The sequence below is a fragment of the Triturus cristatus genome, chromosome 6, assembly GCF_964204655.1.
Source record: "Triturus cristatus chromosome 6, aTriCri1.1, whole genome shotgun sequence".
In the NCBI taxonomy this organism is placed as follows: domain Eukaryota; kingdom Metazoa; phylum Chordata; class Amphibia; order Caudata; family Salamandridae; genus Triturus; species Triturus cristatus.
The window spans coordinates 151,901,535-151,916,922 of record NC_140589.1 but is presented as its reverse complement, the minus strand read 5'-3'; the positions used below and the strand labels follow the sequence as shown (position 1 = coordinate 151,916,922).

The window sequence follows — 15,388 nt, the reverse complement described above, 5'->3', positions numbered from 1 at the left end:
CACCGAAAAATCAAGCGGAAGGGGTGACCCCAAGAGTACGGCGTCTCATGCTCGCGCAAAAAGTCAGTGGCAATCCTAAAGGACCTGCGTTTCTGGAGAGTGATGGCAGAGAGGTCCTGGTACAGCGCCACCGGCCGATCCCGAAAGGTCAGGGGCTGTTTCCTGCGGGCTTCAGCCATGATACGCTCCTTTAGTGGAAAGTCGGGCAGGAAGGCCAGAATGTCCGGTGGGGGTGCCGATGGCTGGCGCTGGCGGCCAACCCTATGCGCCCTGTCGATGCTGATGGGAAAGTCCGCGGCCTCCCCCAGGATTTCTCGGAACAGGGCCCGCAGATAGCCCCCCAGATCGGACCCCTCATCCGCAGTCGGCACGCCACGCACTCGGATGTTGTTCCTCCGAGATCTGTTCTCGAGGTCCTCAGAGTGGGCCTGGAGCTCCACACACTGTTCCCGGAGGCGAAGAACGTCCTGCTGGAGGTGGACTATCTCCTCCGCTCGCTGTTGGCCCTCCGTCTCCACCGCCTCCACACGCTCACCTAGGCCCTCCACCTCTCTGCGCACTTCTCGGACCTCGCTGGCCACCTCCCGCTTCAGTGTCTGGAAGTCCTCCCTGAGGGAGCTAAACAGTTCCTCCATGAAGGCCCTCGTGACGGGTGGCTCCCCTCCAGTCACATCCGCCGGAGCCCGGGAGGGCCCCGGCGAGGGCTGTGTCCTGTCCCGCAAGTGCTGGGCCCTGCCAAGCATGTCCGGCAGAGTACGGTCCCCTTTCTTCGGGCCTCCTTTCCCAGCCATCGTCAGCTCCGCAGTCGGGCCCCGATCCAGGCGCCCCAGAGATGCTCAGCCGCCGGCAAGCACTCGGGCCGGGGGATCCCCCACAAGTGAGGTCGCTGCGTCACAGGTGACAAAATGGCGGCCGAGCCCGGTCACCGTCAGCCGCAAGAGCTAGCGTGAGACAACCAAGGGGGCCGCAGCGAGGGGGTCCCAACAGCTCATCCCTCCGGTAGTCAAGACAGCAATATCGGGAGGTCGTGTGCAGCCAGCATCCAGGGCTCAGCGGAGGTCGCCACCACTGCTCCTTCGGGGACAAAATGGCGGCCGGGCGGAGCAAGCCACACCGACTAGGCCCGGCGACACCCCCGGGGCCTCCGAGGTGCCCCGCCGTGAAATAGGTTCCACCACCGGCCCCCGTTAGTCACGCACAGGGGGCCAGATGATCCGGCCCCAACAAGGAGTCCGCCGTACCTCGGCTAGGGGTCAGGGCCTCCGCAGTGCCAGGTGTCGCCGTCACCAGTCCGAGTGCCGGGGCACCCGTCCCAAGCCCTCCACACCGTCGGGCCCCTTCCCGCCAGGCTCCTTCAGTCACCGTCGAGCGGCGGGCCAGATCCCCTCCAGACCGCAGCTTTCAGCACCAGGCCCAACCGAGGCGCCCGGACAGCTCTCCAATACGCTCCGCCCCTCGGGCTCACCGCCGTCGTCCCCTGATCTCAGACGAACTTTTGGGGGGGTTCCCCCGGGGCGATCCGGACCAAAACAGCACCGATGTGTGCCCCTGATGTTCCGCCACGCTCCTCTCCCGCGCTGAGCCTCAGCGGGGGGAGAAAAGCATAACAAAAAGGCTTTAGCTTGGCCGGGCCGGAGGAGCTACGGGAGGAAGCGTCCGCTCACCCCGCCATCTTGGCCACGCCCCCCCAACGTCGACTTTGAACCCGACCTGGACCTCGACCTCAATCGCCTTCGACCTCTCTTCTCTTTCCTCATCTTCGCGATGAACAGCTTGGCCTCTCTCTCCTTTAAAGCCTTCGGGTTCATCTTACGGCAGCAAGAGCACCCCTCGACATCGTGATCTGACGACAGGCACCAGACACAATCTTCGTGAGGATCCGTGATGGACATATGTCCTCCGCACTCTCTACAGGGCTTGAACCCTGACTTCCTCGACGACATCTTTAGGAAAGAAGCAAGAGAGTACCAGAAACAAACCAGAAAACCAAAGTAACCAGACAAGCTACTGAGAGTCCCAGAAAAACCGTTGGCGTCGACGGCGCGGAAAAGAGGGAACTGACGTCATCACGCCGACGAGGCTCTCTTATGGCTCCAGTGACGTCAGCGGAGCCGCGTGCGGAGCCAAGCTATTATGACGTCCTCCTCGTCGGCGTGGAGAGCTACGAAAAAATTCCGAATGTTGCTGGTGCAGGGGATATTCACAAGGTGAGGAATCCACTGGCAGATGTATCCATCAGAAGGTGTCTGTGGGGTACTGATATGCGGCTTGGTCGGTGTCGAGCTGCCTGAAGGCTTTTCCTTTGTCTTTGGAGCCGGAGGCGGGGTTTCTGAAGCATTCTTTCGGTCGCGACCGGGGCCTCTAGGCGAAGTCTTGATCGGATCCTTCTTTTTTTCAGGAGGGGTTGGGGTAGTGGCAGTTGTACTCACTCGTTGACCTGGAGTAATGTGGTCATCTGAGTTGGAGTCGTCTGCCTCAGAAACGATTTACAGATCCTCAGAATCCTCCTCCAAGACTTCGGGGCCTTCGTCGAAGATGTCCTCAGGCACCGGAGCTGCTCGTTGCGCCATAATGTGTAGTTGGGCCCGATGATCACGGATAGTCTTTTTTGATCGAAAGGAGACGCAGGCCTGGCAATTGTTCTCCTCGTGCTCAGGCGAGAGGCAAAGGTTGTAGACCTTGTGATGGTCGCTCTGTGGAAATTTAGCTCCACACTGGAGTCCTTTCCATTAGCCGTAGGCCCGAATGGCGTCGATAGGCCAAGCGGCCCGCGTCCACGACTGGAATCGAGTCTTTGAGAAGAACGTCGATAAGCACGCAATCAAAAACAATACCGTCGAGTTTGATATGCTGTGCGCGTCGAAAAGGTTTGAATAACACGGTACCGAACCAGAGCACTGAAGTTACATCCGAACCCGATGGTGGAAAAAAACAATCTGAGGATGGAGTCGATGCCCATGTGCACTATCGTCCACGGGAGGAGTCACCTATCTCGTGACTACAAAAGACTTCTTCCAAGACAACAACAAGGTGCAAGCATCTGAGCCCAACACCAGATGGCGATCTATGCACAGAGTGTGAATTATGCAGCTCATATGCCTCGAACAGATATTTATGATGTGAGCACACTGTGCCTCACTATTTACAAATTATTGTTGATTATATAGACCAATTAATGATTGGGGGGTGCATGGTTTACTTATTGTTATGCACTGCTATTGCAAGTAATATTATCATAGATATTCCAAGATGGTGGCTGTGTTTTTGGATAGTGTGAGAAGGACATACGGGGGAGGTCCTTTTTCACTGTTGATGTTATGTATACTATTTACATCGGATGTGTGCTTCACTTTGTGACCGGTGAGAAAGGCTACAGACAAAACGTGTCAGTAGAAGCCATATCTATCGAATTAAAACTTTCAAATTTCCAGAAGTGTCCGAGTGATTCATTATGATATATAGGAGCGTGTGGATCCAATTTGCGGGCGACCAGAGCCCATTTCAACAGTCAAGGACTTTCCCGTGATTTTTGTGTTTTAATATATACATATTTATATGATGGCAAACGTGATGTATAAAAACATTTTAAGGTTCCCTGTGAAATACAATTTCATTGTGTTAATGACAGCCCCCAAATCAACCTGCAGAGTTTCACCATTGCAAGGTCCGCTTGAAATATTTGGCAAGGTAATGCAAATTATGCTGCAAAAAGACAAATTATGCAGCATATTGTTTGCCACTATTATTTTCATCCATTTGAGTAAGAAACATATGCATGCACATGCAAACAAGCATAAATACATTGGCCCTCAACATTGTCGATTGCTTTATCAACATTTTAATCCATAAAAAGTAAACCTAAACATTCTAATTCCAATCAGTGACCGTTGTTAGCTCCACTTTAAAGTAAAGTGTTTTTTCAAGCTAACTACTCCAAAATATTCATGAAATATAGAAAAAACATGTTATGAGTGGTAACATGTAATATAGTCTAATGCTGCCATCTTAGCGTTCTGGTGACATTTACAAACTACTAAGCCTTTAGCCTCACAGTTTATAATGTAAACAAAATCCCCTCCATGGCAATATTGAAACACCCTCCCCCTATAATGGGAATCTTCACTTAAGAAACACAAAACAGATTCCTGATCCTATGAAAGAGCTGGACAACTGAGGAGTGTGTCTCTCAATGAATACCTCACCACAGAGATGACAGCATGCTGTAGAAAACGTAGCCACAGAAGGATCGCTTAATTTGCCAACAGAAGAATGCACCAAAACCCCTTACTTTTCACCATATTTCAGAGACATCCTGAGTCAAATGACCATGGGCACCAGTACTGACTGAGGTAAAAATTAGCATCTGTTTTGGTGATTAGTAACAGGTTTTTAATATCCTCAAGATATAAGCGTAGAGAAGAACAGAGTACATGTCAAATAGAAATTTTTGTATGCCACCGGGTATTGATGAACAGTGGGATGAGGGCTACAATAACAGAAGTATACACCGTTAAGTCATCTTGTATTACATTATTTGTTTCTTTTTTTCCTGAGCGGTCCCTTACTATCCTGTTGCACAAAAACATCACATGGGTGTTAATTTATAGCGACTTACTGTTTAAAGCAACAATTGCAGTAGCTACAGGCCAGGAAATCTCATGGGGGTGGTTGACCAGATAGAAAGCTTGTAAACTGTACATAAATGGAACCCAGACCAAGTCGCCAAATGCCAGCATGAAACCAAATCCATCATGAACAATATCCATAGTAGTCAAAATTGCTTCCTAAAACAGTAAAAGATTAGTTTAACAAAGGAGAAAGATTAGTGAACAAACCTATGAAGCAAATAGATATTCTGTTAATATATTTATCACTTTTAATACTACTTTCATTCTTTGCCTACAGGTGCAAAACAGAAGGAGCTTGTTATTTGCATGTACCTATAGTTCTTCAGCATTTATATGGTTCATACTTTCACATGCTTTAGTCAGTCTGAAAATCCCAGATAAATATTACTAAAATGTTTCTAGGCCTACACAGTGTTTGGTTGGTAGTACAGTCGCTTCACTGAAAAGCACCCAAACTTTAACCAATCAAGTAAATGTACCATACACTCCCACTTCTTCTAAAGACCATCATAGTTCAGATTTTCAAAGCACATGACTGAAAGAGAGCAACTATTGAAACTAAGCCCGGGGTGGAAGGAGAATCGATTGTGACAAGTACTTACTTTCAGTAACAATACTTCTGGTGGATACATAATCCTCCCGCAGATATCCCTACAGGCAATACATTGTTTGGGAATCTCTTCCTCAGCAATAGCTCTCCAGTGTCAACATGTGGTATTATGAAGTTTCATCCATGACTTAATTCACCAGATGTGATGACAATGGAGTATATTAGGAGCCAAATGGCACACTGGACTCAACAACTGGTACCTTTCCTGCTCCCCATTAAAGGCATGAGGAGAAGAACCGAGACAACACAGGCAGCGACAATAACAGCATTTAACATGCTTGCATTCCTTGAGATCTTATTATGCACATCACCATATCACTGGAGAGATGATGGTGAGGAATCTGCAAGAAGATAAAACCATTAATGGTATTATTGTTAGATACGAAATCTTCCAACAAATTCCTCACCTTATGAATAAAGCCCAACGCAATACTCTATGGGCGGTGAGACTGTGAGACTGAGCAGTCCTTAGTTCTCTGGGTTCATTTCATCTGGAGCCTGCTACATGTTTATCCACTGATTCAGCTTTTATCAAAGTCGTGTGGAACAGTGGTTTTTACAGTGGTCCATGGACCCCTGGTATTAACAAATAGATGTATATAAATAAAGCAGCAAAATGTTAAATGGAAAAATATAAGGCATTCTGTAATAGTGAAAGAATTTGAAATTGGGCCTAAAAATTAAGTAGGTATCCTCAGATTTGTGGTAGCAGTGCAAGTGCATCAATCTGAATGTAGTAGGAACGGTATATTGAATTAGAATGTTCGAATCTTCAAATTAAAATTCTGATTTTGTTATATTTGGAAATTAAATTAAATATTTAATAATTTGTGTATTTGTTTGATGATTGCTCTTACTGTATTTTTGTGTATGGTTTGGGGTTTCAAATCATCAAAAATGCATGTATTGGACTCCTCGGATTACAATTATGATTCAGTGGGGGTCCCCGGTTTCCAGTATTGATTAAGAAAAGGTTCAGAGAAGTCAAAAGATTAAGAATCACTGTTGTAGAAGGTACAAGAGGAGGTCAGGTGCGACGCTGAGTTTGGGTCATTGATGATGTCAAAAGGCTGGCCCTCGTCTGGAGGTTGTGCATGACTGACTATGGTGAGCCAGCCTTCAGGAGCTAGTCGAATTATGGAATACTTGTTCTCCGGACAGTCAATGATTTGCTGCGACAAGTAACAGTCTGACACAGGATGGACAAGGCTGCTCTTCACTACAAGAATGATTACATGGAATGGACTACTGCACTGCTGCCAAAAAAATTGTTTATAAATCACGCTGCTGTGTGAAAAAATATAAAATATGGGAATGCATGGTTCAACCGTCTGTGTCTATGGTTTGGATGAACATGATTTTATTCTAGTTTTCTGAACATACAACTGTTTTGATGTTTGTTAATACTACGAAACCAATGCAAAGACTGATTTAAAAAAAAAAGACTGGAAGTGACCACAGTAATCACTTTGGTAAACACCTGAGAGGCTGGGGTAAGGACGAAGTGGAGCACTGCCAACAGAAAGCATTTGTGGACCACTCTGAACCACAAGCAATGGTCCTAAATGGTATGTAAATTGTTTGGCGAGGTCAACAATGCTAAAAAAGGCGCTGTAGCTCTGCTGACTTTAGAGCTCATAAAGATATACCTATGGATGACAACACTAGTACCTTCCGCTCTGCTAATGCAGTCTTTGGTATCCAAACAGATGCAGATAAAATACTTGGACATGTCCTGCCCATAATGTATCCTCTGAGGCAAAAAGGGCGCATATGTATTTCGATACTGTAGGCAAGATCTTACTAGCCATGAACCAAAGGGCAGGCATGTAGCGCCCAACAGACAGACCACATTAATTGACTGCAGTGCTAAGCAATCAAAGGAAAACATGTTTACCCAAAGCATCAATCCTTTTGGATTCTCTATCCAGAAAAATTGGTGGGAAAAAGTTAGGGTTCACCTTACCGGTTGAGGCCTTTACAACATGACTCTCCAGAGAAGGGTGCTTGGTTACACTGTACGAATCAGCAGGTGCGGGTGTATGACGCCGCACTGCCTGTCCACTAACAGGCGGGCAAGAACATGGCTTTGACCACATAGTCATTATGATATCTGTGGGTGCATCATAAAATTGGGATTGAGAGTTTTAGTTAAATTGCATGAAGGCCGCAACATCTTGTGTTTGATGGCACACGACCTAACCTCTGGGTCTTTAATCGCCATAAGGCACACTAATCACACAACTTCAAACCCTGCCAGGAACCCAGGCACCGTCATCATCCATTTTCTCCCTCATAGACACGACTCCTATTACTCGGATCAAGTTCAATGCCTGCATGTCTGAAATCACCCACTGGATGAAGACAACTGCCTGAAGCTGAACAACGACAAAAGTGAAATCACAATCTTCTGGAAGAGCACTTTCTCCCACCCTGGCTGTGCTTGTACTTCTCCCCTTCCCGGCTGTGTTTTTACTTCCTTGAGTCATCAGTTTGTGCCCTCAAGAAGGTGGGTGGTCGGCTGATCACCTTTCACCGATAGACGCGACGGCACCAGAGTTATAGCCATCTTGACACCGAAAAATGATTGAAGTATATATTATGCTATTACTGAATGTATACAAAGCACACAATATATTGAACAATACAAAGTGCTGCCTTAGCGAATTAAGAAGTGTATCTATGTGGCCCATTGATATTCAGAAACAACTTCATGACAGGAATTTCTCGTGGCCACATTCAGCCTTGATTAGAAGGGTGTCTTGTTATGGCTTAATATATGAGATGTTTTATAATATTTGTATCTGAGTGCATTGTTATGGTATGAATGGTATGTGTGGAGCTTGAATGGCTACTGTGGTGTTTATTCTGTGTGGCGAGGATGGTTGGAGTTTTTCTATTTATTGATTATGTACGCGAAGAAAAATAACAAATATTGAGATATTTACAATGACCAAAAATTTATTTTGGCTAAACTGAATTGCAGACTCTCTTTGTAGAGCCTTGTTTAGAGGCAGGGGTTTCATCCTGAGTGTGCCACTCCATTCGTGATTCGCTGGACATCGAAGACTGAGTTTGTCCGCTCTAGCGTTCAGTGAACCTGGCAGGTGTTGAACCACCAGGGATCTGCCCTGCTGTTCCAGCCTTGTCCAGAGGCGCAGGGCCTCTTGACATAGAGCCCATGACTCCACCCATACTGTTTGTTGCAGTATCACATGTCAGTGGTGTTGTCGGTGAACACCTGCACTAACCTTCCCTTGATAGAGGGTTGAAAGGCTTTCAATGCAAGTTGGATCGCACGGAGGTCCAGCAGGTTGGCAGCCCCATTCCAGGAGCGAGGCATCTGTCACTCCTGTCAGCTCTGGTTTGGGAAGGGAGAGGGTCTGCTGCTGACCCAATCGTGTTTTGTAAGCCACCACTGCAGGTCCTTTGCAGTTTTGTCCGAGATGTCAGAGAGATTCCCCAGATGATGTGCACACTGAAACTTCAAGTCCCACTGCAGAGCCCGCATGTGCCATCAGGCATGTGTCACAAGCAGGATGCAGAAGGCCATGAGTCCCATCAGCCTCAGGGTCTGACTCACCGAAATCCAAAATAGAGGCTGAAGCATTTTTATCATAGCCTGACTATCCTGAACTCGCCACTCGGGAGATAAGCTCGAAACTCGACTGTGTCCAGACCAGCTCTGATGAAAGGGAGTGCCTGAGACGGAGTCAAGTGCGACTTCGGCACCTTGATAATGAACCCCAGGGTAGGAAGCTGGCACTCTATATAGTGCACTAAAACTAAGTATACAGTCAAGAGTCTAGTGGGTCCCCCAACTGGTTTACAGAGGCAAAAGTACACCAACGCTCTATTTGTGGTAGTGTTGGCGAGCAGTTAAGCTTATCAGAGGGTAGTGCTAAGCATTTGCTGTACTCACAGAGGCAATAAATTAGACACACATTAGAATAAATTTGAGACCAATTTAGAAAAATAACAATTCTTTTTATTTATATTTGCTAACCGAAAACTACGTTCAATGGTAAGTACAGCATTTCTTATGAATTTTCAAAGTGAAGCAAATAGTTCAAAGTTGTGCGCAATTACACACCATACAATCGTATGGGAGGAAAAAGCAGGTAGGTAAAGCACAGGCAGTTGTAGAGGTTCACCTTATGGGTTTAGGATAACAAGAAGCCAAGGCCCAGTGTTCTACCAACAGTTTGTCTAGTGTGTCGCAAATTTCCCCCGGAGCAGGGAGTAGGTAGCTGGCACTATGGTGGGCCCTCTAAAGACAGGCTGCACCGGGGGACTTGTAGTCAAGTCTGAGAGCTCCCAAACGAGGGCTAGGATCGCAAGGGCCGTAGGGACAAGGGAGCACATCTGGTTTGTCGTTAACCAGGCCGAGCAGACTGGGTGCTGAGAAGGTATGTCGGCCGGCTTCGACACAAGATAGAGGATTCTAAAAAGTGGGGTCCACATCAGCTGCCCCCCTTAAGGGTGGTGCTGGCTAGGTGTGAGCACACCTCCTAATCTACCTAATTTTACTACCTGTCTTCCCACCAAAAGTGGGGTCAGGACAGGGGGGTAGGCATCTTCTATTAACTGGAGAGGCCTGAGTCGCATTTCAAAGGCAGCATGGGCTTTGAAGCCTCCCGCCCTGGAAGGCAGTTCCTACTTAGATGAGGTGTAAACACCCATACCAAGAGCAGGCTTTGTTCCCTGCTTCGGAGAGAGAAGGCTCTCACCCAAGGAGGCCAGAAGCATGTCTAGTGGTGGCAGCCTGGCTGAGACCAGTCGGTAACCACACTAGTAGTCCGTAGTTTTATAGGAGGCACCCTTAGATGCCCTCTGGGTACATTTATTCATAAATCTGACACTGGCATCAGTGCAGGTTTATTAAGATGAGATGTTTAGTAGCAATCATCTTGGGGTACAGTGAAGCCATCCTGGAGCTGGGAAACTTGTAATGACGAGTGTCCAGCCCATGTACGCGTTATGGCTTCCCTGTTCACTTAGAGTGTCTAAGAATGGATTTAGACATTGCAGGGTCATATCTGCTTGGGCGGATATGTCCACACATGGGATATAGCACACCCTGCCTTCGTGCTGCAAGGTCTTCTGTAGGGGTGGCTTACCTATATCTCATAAAGAGTCTGTATGGCACAAAGGGCTGTGTGCGATGTTGACTCTTCGGTTTTGTCTGCACCAAGACACGCAGCTTGCAACAGCGATTTGCATGATCTTGGTGAGGGGTTTCTAGTGTGGCACAGTTTGTGCTGCAACCGCAGTGGACCTTCCAAAGGGGTACCATTGAGTAGGACTTAGAGGGGGGCTGAAGTGTTAATTTTCGAAGAGTTTTTGTGAAAGAACACAGGTGTTGGAGACCTGGTAGACAGGAACTCAGCACACTCTGTCAAAATTTCACCAGGTACTAGGCAAAAAGTGGGGGGTGACCATGTCAAAAAGGGCACTTTCCTACACCCATCCAGTGCAGGAGTTTCGCTGTACTCTTTAGGTGGGAGACGATAACCTGGGGCGAACCCGCTTTTGACAGCCAGTCATCGAGATAGGGCAAGACGGGCACCCCTAATCTCCGCAGATAAACTGCGACCACCGCCATCACCCTGAGGAACACCCAAGGGGCACTGGTAAGGTCAAAGAGGAGCACAGTGAATTGTAAATGCTTGTGGCCTACAGTAAACCGCAGATATCACCGGCGGGCATGCAGGACAGGAATGTGGAAATAGGCATCCTGCAAGCTCAACATTACACCCCAGTCTCCTGGGTCCATGGCAGACAAGACGTGAGCACCTAGAATTTCTCCTTTTTGATGAAAAAGTTGAGGACCTGTAGATCAAGGAAAGGACGAAGGCCCTTTTCCTTTGTGGGGACCAGAAAGTAGCGGGAATAGCAACTGCGGTCTACTTCTGGTACTGAAACCCTCTCTATGGCCATGACTTCCTCGTGGAGGAAGGATGATCCTCCATCAGCCCGTTGTGACAGGTTGGCATGGAGGGTGGGGCAGTTTCAAAGGGGAAAGAGTAGCTCCTTCTGACGAGCTGCAAGACCCACCTTTCTGATGTTATGGACTGTCAGTGGGGCAGGGAACGGTGAATCCTGCTGTCAACTGGATACCCATGATTGTAAAGGCGGTCATACAAACAAGGATTCTCCCGGGAGGAAACATTTGAAACATAATTTCTTTTAAAAAGAAAATGAATATGCTGTTGACCTGTAGTCTAAGTCAATTAGTAGTTTAACTGATAAAGATTTCATACAATCACATTACAGATATTTTTCATTTTGTATTTTGAATCATACAGGCAAAAGACTGAACATCTCGTAGTATGTAAGCAAATCCAAAAAGGTGCTCCAAGTGACAGTGCAGTGGAAAGTGATTATCAGTGAGCCATGATGTAGGAAAGTGCCTCTTTTGGACATGTTTAGCCCCCACTTTTTGCATGGAAAATGATGTAATTTCGACTGGAAGTGCACAGGGCCCCTCTGTGCCAGAAGCTCTTTCCCTAAACTGTACCTATTGTTTCCCAATTGGCACACCTTCAGTACCCCTAGTAAGTCCCTAGTAAATGGTCACGGATGGTACCCAGGGCATTGGCACTGAAGAGGGATCCCAAGGGCAGCAACATGAATTGTGTCACCCTAGGACCCCCTCACCAAGGCCAGGTGCACTGCAATTGCACAGACATAACCAAAGATGGACATGGCACACATCTCTGTGTGCCATGCCCACACACTGCATGGGATATAACATTGACATCCCTATGGCAGGCCTTAAATTCCTAAGCCAGGGTGCACTATATCTCCTGTGGGACTTATCTGCATGATCAGAAATGCCCCTGCAATATCCATGTCAATTCCTGGATGTGAACAGAGAAGTTATATAGAGTACATGGGCTGGACATTTCTCATTACAAGTTCCCCAGATGTTTAATTACATGCTTGTGCATAATTAATGAAGGTATTACGCTCAATTGTATGCTCCTTTTCAGAACCTAAGTCCCTTGTAAACGCCCCTAAATTTAGTATGGGTGGCATCCCCAGACCCTGAAACTAGTAGAGATGGACACAAGAAGAAGACGGGCGAAGAAACCCTTTTGGACAGAGAAGGAGTAGTTTCTTACCTGTAACTCCAGTTCTGTAGTAGGGGTATCACTGTTATAGTCATAATCTATGAATAGTCCCGCCCATGTGCGGGGACCCCGGAGCAATCAAAATATCTCTTAAACTGTCCTGCATTTGCAAACCTGCAAAGACACTTAAGAGACAGACAAAATAATACAGCCTAATAACAACATGGCTGCACTGGCCAGCACTTCATCTGAAGTGAACACAAAAGCCAAAATAAAGTTTAAATGTCATTTTTATTCACATCTGACATGTTCCTTTATTGTATCACACTCCCTTCACCAAAATCCCTTTAAACAATAGAGAGGAAGGGGTGGACAGACAAGCCCTATAGGCTGTCATTATGTGTCTGCTAAAAGGATACCGTGCCTTTAAGGAACTCTCCAGAGACCCCCGGTATCCCAGGATGCACAGCCAAAGCAAGTTACTTTCAGTTCTTTTTGAAGGTGTATAACAACAGGCCTGATACTGTCAGGTTACTCCACCGGGGAGGAGGGAGGGTCGCTTATGACTATAACAGAGATACCCCTACTACAGAACTGGAGTTACAGGTAAGAAACTACTCCTTCTGTAGTAGGGGATCTCTGTGTATAGTCATAATCTATGAATAGAATGGCAAGCCCATCCCAACCAACAAACAGCGGTGGAGTAAAAAACCGAACACCAACAAATCACTGTGCAAACAAATTCCTCAGCGAAGCCTGTCCAACCTGCGCATCTGCCCTAGCATCAGAGTCCAGGCAGTAATGCTTTGTAAACGTATGGACCGACTTCCAGGTGGCAGCCTTACAAATGTCAGCAATTGGAACATTCCTAAGCAAAGCTGTAGTCGCTGCTTTGCCCCTAGTCGAATGTGCTGTAGGCTTACCCCCTAACGTCTTATTAGCTTTCTGATAACAGAGCTGAATACAGGACACAATCCATCTGGAGATGGACTGTTTCGCGGTAGCTAGACCAGTTCTTACTGAACCATAATTTACAAACAGTTGATCCGACCTGCGGATGTCTTTTGTCTTATCTAGATAGAACTTCAACACTCTACGCACATCTAGCGAATGCAGAGACCTCTCCGCCGGAGAGGTGGGGATGCTGAAAAAATGTAGGCAAAGTTATCATTTGATTTACATGGAAATCAGATATCACTTTAGGCAAAAACTTAGGATGAGTACGCATTACCACTTTAGAAGCATGGAATACAGTATGCGGCTCTTGACAACACAGAGCCTGAATCTCACTTACTCTCCTGGCCGATGTAATGGCCACAAGGAAGGCAGCCTTCCAGGACAAATTCTGCAGAGAAGCCTTATGAATAGGCTCAAAAGGCTCCCTCATTAATCTGGACAACACCACGTTCAATTCCCATGGTGGAGAAGGTCGTCTAACAGGGGGAAACACCTTACGCAAACCCTCCAAAAAATCTTTAATCACAGGGATTTGAAAAAATGAGGTTTGGGAAGGGCCCTTTCTATACGCAGTCAAAGCTGCGAGATGAACTTTAAGACTGAAAATTAAGCCCAGATTGAGCTAACTGAAGCAGATAAGGCAAAATAACATCTTCTTTACAGGAGGTAGGGTCAATGTCCTTTGCCGTGCACCATCAGCAGAATCTCTTCCACTTATAGGCGTAAGAAGTCCTCGTAGACGGTCTCTTCGCTTCTTTCAAGATCTCCATACAGTCCTGAGGTAGGTTCAAGTGTCCATACTGTACTAGCTCAGGAGCCATGCTGCCAAACTCAAGGACGAGAGATTGGGGTGAACCATCTGTCCTTCGAATTTCGTGAGAAGGTCCGGCCGACACGGCAGGCGCCGGTGAGGCAGAACAGACCGGTGAAGAAGGTCGGTGAACCACCATTGCCTCGGCCACTCCGGAGCAATCAGGACCATCCTGGCTCTGGATTGCGACAGCTTGATCAGCACCGCCGGAATCAGGGGAATGGGAGGAAAGGCGTAGAGAAAGCTGTTGGACCAGCTGATCCATAGGGCATTCCCCAGTGTCCCTGGTTGGTAGTACCTGGACGCGAAGTCGCGGCATTTGCTGTTTTCTGCCGTAGCGAACAGATCGATATCCGGAGTGCCCCACTCTGCGAAGACGTCTCTTAGCACGTCGCCGTTTAGCACCCACTCGTGATTTTCTTGAACGAGCCTGCTGAGCGCATCGGCTTGGGCATTCTGCACTCCCGGCAGATGAGTTGCCGTGATCGTTAGGTTCCTGGCCACCAGCCAATTCCAGATCGCCTGTGCCTCCCGAGACAGCGTGCGTGAACGGGAGCCCCCCCTGCTTGTTGAGGTAATACATGGTAGTAGTATTGTCCGTCTGAACTAGCAGGGAGTTCGTCTTGAAGGAGGGATGGAACGCCTTCAGGGCCAAGTGTACTGCTCTGAGTTCCAAAAAGTTGATGTGGTAAGTCAACTCCGTCTGTGACCATATCCCCTGAATCTGAAGAGGGCCCGAATGCGCTCCCCAGCCCTGGAGAGACGCATCGGTCACTATGGTCTGGACCGGAATATCCTTGTGAAAGGGAGTCCCCTTGCAGACATTCTCTGAGGAGCACCACCATTTCAGAGACTGTAGAGCATGTTGGGACAGATGAATCGTGTCCTCCCAACGCCCCCGCCTCTGGTCCCATTGATCCTCCAGACATTCCTGCAGAGGCCTCATATGCAGACGTGCATTGGGGGTGAGAAAGATGCAGGAAGCCATCGACCCCAGTAAAGAGGACACCGTCCTCACTGTAGGAGAGTGGGCTGAGAGGAGGTGCAGGGCCTTCCAACGGATAGATAAGCGTCTCTCCTCCGAAGGACACACGCTTGCGTTCAAAGTATTGACTGAGGCCCCCAAGTACTGGAGACACTGCACAGGGATCGGCACTGACTTCGACATGTTGATGTGCAGTCCCAGGCGATGAAGCAAGGCAGCTGTCCTGTTGAAATGACACTGGGCTTCCTGGTACGTGGAAGCTTTGATCAGCCAATCGTCCAGGTATGGATACACAAACACTTTGTTCTGCCGCAAGTGTGC

General features: G+C 47.7%; 1 protein-coding gene across 5 annotated transcripts in view; it reads right to left on the bottom strand.

The window, feature by feature from the left end:
• The window catches only part of LBR (lamin B receptor), an 806,934-nt gene that overhangs the window by 168,834 nt on the left and 622,712 nt on the right, over positions 1-15,388 (bottom strand). For all 5 annotated transcript variants that reach the window (XM_085610386.1, XM_085610387.1, XM_085610389.1 and 2 more), the window contains exon 11: positions 4,616-4,784. In XM_085610386.1, the coding sequence (XP_085466512.1) occupies positions 4,616-4,784 (169 nt within the window). The remainder of the gene's footprint in view (positions 1-4,615; positions 4,785-15,388) is intronic.